Below are 7,431 nucleotides of genomic sequence, written 5' to 3' on the forward strand. Positions count from 1 at the left end.
ATCTCCCTTCTGAACACATTCCAGTAGGCTTTTTGTCGTCAGCATTCGGAAGGGCCGTTTGGTTATGCTCTCGTTGAGAATGCGTAAATCCAAAATCGGCCTCACTCCCCCCGTCTTTTTTGGCACTAGGAAATAGGGCGAGTAAAGCCCCTTGTTCCTTTGCTCTCGGGGAACTACTGTGACCGCCTCCTTCGCCAAAAGTTCCGTAATCTCTGATCTCAGAGCGGCTACTTTGTCTGGCGTTTTCATCACCGTTTCCACCACTCCCTTGAACGGGGGTGGGGTCCGATGGAATTGGAGGGCATAACCCTTCTCTAACGTCTGTTCTAGCCAGCGTGAGAGGGTACAGCTTCGACGCCACTGCCAGCAATGCAGAGACAGCGGGTGCGCACGAAGCTGTGGTGCGTCCAGTAGGAAGGACCTGTATTCCTCTATGGCCCTCGCCGCCGCTATTCCCCAGCACTGGGTTGGTGGAATAGCCCAAGTCGGGCCCCCCTTGAAAGGGAGAGGATACGTCAGCTCGTTCTGGGTGAGTCGGGGGCTTTGATACGTTGGTTACGACCGTAACTCCAGTAATCTTGCCCTCCAGGAACGCAGCACGGGTCTGAACTGCGCTGTCTGAGGTACTGGCCTGAGACAGAGCGCTCTGCCCGGAAAGCGATTGCGTCATCATGTCATTGTCTGACTGAGACTGCCGCTTAACATGAGACTCATCCTTTACAGAATTCAATAGAATCTGAAAGGTGTGATCTCTGACTGACACCACACGGTGGTGCCACAATGCCTCTTTACTGGTCTTAGGCGACTGTTCAACGACACACTCAATATGTGGTGAGCTGCGCTCATAGCCATGGGCATTGACACGTTCAGAATAATTCGGAGGCGTCCATACCTTGGTTATACCTGTAACCCTGGTATTCCCGCTCTCCGTGAACGTCGCACGGGTCTGATCTGCGCTGACTGAGGCATTAGCCTGCAGCAAGGCGTCATTCCCGGCTAGCGGCTGCGTCTTCATGTCACATTGGGACAGAGACAGCTGCCTGCTGAATGTGAGGTATCCTGAGATAAGCCAAGACGGTGTCTTGGTATCTTTCCTCCCTTCACCTCCTGTGTGCGTTCAGCTCTGCACCTCTGGTGGGCTGAACTACGCTCAGTGTGGTGAGTATTAGCGCGTTCAGAAAGAAGTGGGGGCGCCGATACACTGGGAAACTTCGTCACCGTGGTAATCGGGCCCTCCGTGAACGCAGCATGGGTCTGAATCGCACTAACCGAGACCTTAGTCTGCGATAGTGCGCCATCCCCAACTAGCGGCTGCGTCATCATGTCTCCTGACTGAGACTGCAGCCTGCTATGAGAGGCACTCACTACAGTACTCCTTGGAGTCTGTAATGTGAGTTCTCTTTGAGATAAACCAAGACGGCGTCTAGGTATTATTCCTCCTTTCACCTCCTGTGTGCGTTCAGCTCTGCACCCCTGGTGGGCTGAACTACACTCAGTGTGGTGAGCCTGGGCGCGTTCAGGAAAAGGTGGGGGCGCCGATACACTGGGCACCTTCGTGACCGTGGTAATCGGGCCCTTCTTGAACGCAGCATGGGTCTGGGTCGTACTAACAGAGACCTTAGTCTGTGATAGTGCGCCACCCCCAATGTGGTTATTATCAGCGCGTTCTGAGAGAAACGGGGGCGCCGATACGTGGTTACGCCCGTAACCGTAGTAATCAGGCCCTCCGTGAACGCAGCACGGGTCTGAACTGCACTGACTGAGGCGTTAGCCTGAGACAGAGCGCCGTCCCGGATAGCGGTCGCGTCATCATGCCATTATCTGGCTGAGACTGCAGCCTGCTATGTGAGACACTCACTACGGCACTCCTAGGAGTCTGTAAAGTGAGGTCCTATAAGGTACACTTAATACCTTTTATATACCTGCCTTATGTGTGCATTCAGCAACGCACCATGGTGGGCTGAGCTGCACTCATAGTGGTAAGAGAGAGAGCGAGAGTGAGGAAGGTCGAACGCTCTCGGATGTATTATGGAAAAGGGGGCTCTTTCTTGACAGTGTCAAGTAGAGCCAACTCTTTATTACACACATCAACAAAAAACATTCTCCTCCATACACTCAACGGTAGAGTGGGGGGGGACAGTGGGCTCGGTCACAGCAGGCGCTGTGCCGTCTTCCGTTCTCTCCCCCTCGCCTGTCATAAACGGCGTCTCTTCTGGCCGCCCTTCGGGTGATGCCAGGATGACGCTTTAATGACCTCTCTCGCCGGCACCTCTGGCGCTGCAGGGGGGGGGCGAGGCCCGCTCCCTTGCTGCTGGAGGCCGCCGTCTGACGCCAAGCTGTAGCGAGAGTAACGGCCGCCCTTCCTCATATCCACTTCCGGGTTGGAGGGAATGGGGGGCAGCTTAATCTCCCGCTGTTTAGCAGCCCACTCAATGAGACCTGAGAATTCAGGCACAGAGAGGCTGTGGCGTCATCATCCAGGGATGTAATGACCTCACAATTTCCCGAAGGAAAAGGGGTGTTAAACATCTGGGTCAGTGTAATGAATTGTTCCAATAGAATATTCATTTCTTCCCCAATAGCCCTGTCATCTCCTGAGTCAGTGCCCTCAGATGATGCCTCAGCTGAGACTAACACTGATAGCACATCCTCAAGAGGAATATCCTCCCTAAAAATGCCCAATGCTGCTTCCACTCCTTCAAAAAAGGAGGGCGCAGCTGGCGCATAGTGGGGGATTGATGAAGCTGTCCCTGGCGTGCTGTGCCTCTCAACCCACGAAACAGTGTCGGGGGGGGTCGACAGCCGCCAAGGGGAACAGCGACATTGAGCTCTGAAAAGAGCTTTTGTTAAATGCTTACCTTGGATAAGCTAGGTGTGCTCATTGTAGGAAGACGTTGATGGCTGGATATCAACGACGAGATCTTCCTGAGTCTTCTATGGCTTCTTCAATTCTAGTCCAGTCGCTGAAGATAATGGGAGGCAGATTGAGGGAACGGGGTTCCTTATATAGGGACACCTGTACTCCTATTGGCTGTAGGTGTGTGCATAATTTTGCTTCAGGCTGCATCTGCCTTAGGGCAGAGGGTAAACCACTAGGAGCATAGCTCCCCTATGGGGCGGAGCTCCACGATATAGAACCACCGGTGGCAAAGCCCCCAGGAAGCAGCTCGCCACTAAGGCTGCTCGCAAGAGTGCCCCGGCCACCGGCGGTGTGAAGAAGCCTCACCGTTACAGGCCCGGCACCGTGGCTCTGAGAGAGATCCGTCGTTACCAGAAGTCCACTGAGCTACTCATCCGCAAGCTGCCCTTCCAGCGCCTGGTGCGAGAAATCGCCCAGGACTTCAAGACCGACCTGCGCTTCCAGAGCTCCGCCGTGATGGCCCTACAGGAGGCTAGCGAGGCTTACCTGGTCGGCCTGTTCGAGGACACCAACCTGTGCGCCATCCACGCCAAGCGGGTGACCATCATGCCCAAGGACATCCAGCTGGCCCGCCGTATTCGCGGAGAGCGCGCATAAATGAGGATGACCTGAACTCGAATATCCCCCAAAGGCTCTTTTAAGAGCCACCTCCATATTTCCATCAAAAAGGCACAATTGTTCCATGTATACACGCACCTCTACATTAGCCACCATGTATGTTGTTCACTAACACGTCTAAAAGCTACGTATTGCACCTTTTTAGTTGCCTGAAGTCTAGCTTCAATGTTTGTGTGTGTGTATATACACAACCATCTGGCATCATCCACTTCCTTTGAACTATATAGTAACACAGTAAAATGCTTTACAAAGGAGGGGAAAAAGAAACGAGTGATAATATAGGCCGAATAGTAACAAGAATTGTGTTCAGATGAATAATTGACACTATTAGTTGTGTGTAATAATAGCCTTGCATGCAGTCCAGAAAAAACATTGCATGCCAACTTACTTTGAAAGTCCCATGTTGCAGTGCTGCTGAGAGACTCATGCAGAGGCCCAAACTTTACAATGGAGCACGGAGGCCATCTTGTGGTTAAATGTGGGTACTGCACCTCATGGTGAGTCCCTTTCAGCATTTGCTCTTTAGGCCAGCGTTTCCCAAACGCGGTCCTGGGGTCCACAAGGGGTGCGCGTTTTGCGTTTTGCCCTAGCACTCCACAACTGATTCTAATACTCCCAGCTTGATGATGATGAGTTGATTATTTGAATCAGCTGTGTAGTGCTAGGGCAAAAACTCCCAAAATGTGGCCCGAGTTTGGGAAACCCTGCTTTAGGCTAATACTAGCCTATTAGGATGACTTGGTTCGATCGCTTTAATGGCAACTGCTGAACTCTGGTTTCACTAATTACTTGTCCCAGGTCACCATTATGAATCCAATAGCAAAACAAATGTTTCAAAATAGCTCAATAGTGAAAAAAGGCCAGGAAATGATGGGTTCTCAGCAATATTTCACCAACAACCAATCACTATTCACGCATAGACATTAGGATCATCAACAAATATTCCTAAGTCATACTACAAAAGGGTTGTAACGAAATGGATTTGTCTGTTCAATGCAAGTTCAACGTCAAAGAAAAAGTGCATCACCACAACAAACGTGTCTTTAGATACACTGTAAAAAATGACTTTGTGGAATGTACTCAAGCTATTACAGTCAACAAAAGCACACGTCATATTGTTGAGTAGATCTTTTTGCTTGTTTTTATGAGTAGATAAGCTTGAGTAAGTTGAGTTGATGTGGTCCAATACATTGAGTAAAGATGATAGAGACGTAAAAAGGATTATATTACGTTGATTCGACTCAAATAGACATTGTGTTATTTTACCTGAATGATTCATCCTATTATGTATTTAGACCAACTTACTTTGGATTCACTCAATCACATCCCTTAAGAGAAAAGGTATCCGGACACCGGGAATCCATTTATTTAAACATCAACGGTTTGCAAAACATCTGTTATTATGAGTTGACAAATTACGTAATTGCAATCAACACTGCAGGTAAATCATGATTGCTGCAGGTAGGCAACACCGTAGAAATAGGAACTACAACACTAACAACAAGTGACATTTACTCCTGATGTACTGACTGACCTGTTGCAACCTCTACAACCACTGTGCTTATTATTTGACCCTGCTGGTCATCTATGAACGTTTGAACATCTTGGAGAAAAATGTGTGAAACCACTGCCTATATGAGGAGCTGTCGTTGTTTGTTTTATTACCACATACTTATGGAAATTGCACCGGTTGAGAGATGATGGCTCTCTTGTGCCTACGGTGAAGGGTACTTCTGATCCAGCAGGTGGTGCTAAGATCCCTCCCTATATGACTTGAATGATGAGTTGATTTATTCCTTATAGCTCCTAATGATTTTAAGGCCAGTGTTGGCAAACATTACTTGTGCTCCAGCAGGTGGCCATGACATCCCTCCCTATATGACTTGACTGACCAGTTAGTTGATGGACTCCTTATAGCTCCTAAATTTAATGATTTTAAGGCCAGTGTTGGCAAACATGACTTCTGCTCCAGCAGGTGGCCATGAAATCCCCCCCTATATGACTTGACTGACCAGGTAGTTGATGGACTCCTTATAGCTCTTAATGATCTCAAGTGTCTGTGTTTTTATGTGGTTAGGAGTTTTGCTCACTGCGTGTCCCCCTTCCATTTCAGTGTTTCCCAACTCCAGCGGTAGAGTAGGCTACCCCCAACAGGACCCATTTTTCTTGTAGGCCTGGACAGCCACAGCTGATTGAACAACCTGTCACCTAAATTACCAAGTCCTCAATGAGTAGAATCAGGTGCAACAACAACAACAACAACAACAACAACAACAACAACAACAATATGAGGAGAGGGACACAGTGTACTAGCTGATCTCCCAGTTGTCACAGTTTGGCCTTGTGTTCCACATAGCCTATATCAGTATTTGAGTATGTTTCCCGCGCACGTTAGTTGCTTTCACGTCATCTTTGAAATCGCTCCTCCCTAGTCCCCTAGAACGAGCGCCCTCCCCTTTGCAACGCCTCCGAACATATAACAGAGGCGCGCTTTCTGTGCCGCCGGCCTCAATCAGGTCGACCAAACGCAGATAATAGCGCACCGCGCACCGGCGCTGAAATCATTCATTCACTTGAACTCAACTAGCGAACACACCATGTCCGGAAGAGGCAAAGGCGGCAAGGGACTCGGAAAAGGAGGCGCCAAGCGTCACCGCAAAGTTCTCCGCGATAACATCCAGGGAATCACCAAACCCGCTATCCGCCGTCTGGCTCGCCGCGGCGGCGTGAAGCGTATTTCCGGTCTGATCTACGAGGAGACCCGCGGTGTCCTGAAGGTGTTCCTGGAGAACGTGATCCGTGACGCAGTCACCTACACCGAGCACGCCAAGAGGAAGACCGTTACCGCCATGGACGTGGTCTACGCTCTGAAACGTCAGGGACGCACCCTGTACGGTTTCGGCGGTTAAACCCACTCTCTTCGGAACCTCAACACCCCGACTCGAACCCAAAGGCTCTTTTAAGAGCCACCCACATCCGCTTAAAATGGGCCCATTCCATGTAGTGTTATATATAACAACAAATGTTTAGTATGCAATTTAGTAAGAAAGTATGAGCCACTTCGAGTGGACAGGGAGTATTAATTAGAGGATTCTAATGTCCCGTCCACTTTTAGCGCACAGAGGGAGGCCTATATCTGACAGTGGCAAAGTGTAAGAACGTTATTATTTTGGGTCAAGCAATAGTGGAATTTGGACAACATAAAGCCACCACGAGTCGGTAGACGTGGCTCGAAAAGAGGGGGACAGCGCGCACACACACACACACACAGTCCAAAATGGGAGCCCTATGTCTGACGGTGCCAAAGTGGGCAATTCTATCACCAGCATTATTTGGCACAACAATCGTGCCATTTGGACACCTATTAAAGCCCCCCTTTTGAAACACACAATTCCCCATCGGTCACAGAGCATAGGCTATAGAGAGGAGGGAGGGAGGGAGGGAGGGAGGGAGGGAGGGAGGGAGGGAGGGAGGGAGGGAGCAAGCAAGCAGGGGAGTGTCTACGGCCGCTGACTTTGCTTAGCTTCCTCTTCATAAGACGGGTAAGCGCCCTTCACCCCCTCATTCGTTTCTGAGAAGCAACGAGACATCATCATGCCCGAGCCAGCAAAGTCAGCGCCCAAGAAGGGCTCCAAGAAAGCCGTCACCAAGACCGCAGGGAAGGGCGGCAAGAAGCGCAGAAAGTCCAGGAAGGAGAGTTACGCCATCTACGTGTACAAAGTCCTGAAGCAGGTCCACCCCGACACCGGCATCTCCTCCAAGGCCATGGGAATCATGAACTCCTTCGTGAACGACATCTTCGAGCGTATCGCCGGAGAGTCCTCTCGCCTGGCCCACTACAACAAGCGTTCTACCATCACCTCCAGGGAGATCCAGACCGCGGTGCGCCTGCT

The 7,431-nt window shown here is 50.3% G+C and overlaps 2 protein-coding genes across 2 annotated transcripts in view; both read left to right on the plus strand.

The window, feature by feature from the left end:
- Positions 1-6,135: 6,135 nt before the first annotated feature.
- LOC311120947 (histone H4) lies at positions 6,136-6,447 on the plus strand (the record flags this gene model as incomplete). The annotated part of the gene is made up of 1 exon (XM_084195501.1): positions 6,136-6,447. The coding sequence occupies one exon, from the start codon at positions 6,136-6,138 to the stop codon at positions 6,445-6,447; it is 312 nt and encodes a 103-aa protein (XP_084051627.1).
- Positions 6,448-7,195: 748 nt separating this feature from the next.
- LOC311120873 (histone H2B-like) overlaps positions 7,196-7,431 on the plus strand; it is a gene marked incomplete at both ends in the record, with an annotated part of 312 nt that continues 76 nt past the window's right edge. The window contains one exon of the mRNA XM_084195432.1: positions 7,196-7,431. This exon is cut by the window's right edge and continues 76 nt beyond it. Within this exon, the coding sequence (XP_084051558.1) occupies positions 7,196-7,431 (236 nt within the window).

The sequence above is a fragment of the Coregonus lavaretus genome (genome assembly GCF_964263955.1).
Source record: "Coregonus lavaretus genome assembly, contig: HAP1_SCAFFOLD_423, whole genome shotgun sequence".
Classification (NCBI taxonomy): Eukaryota; Metazoa; Chordata; class Actinopteri; order Salmoniformes; family Salmonidae; genus Coregonus; species Coregonus lavaretus.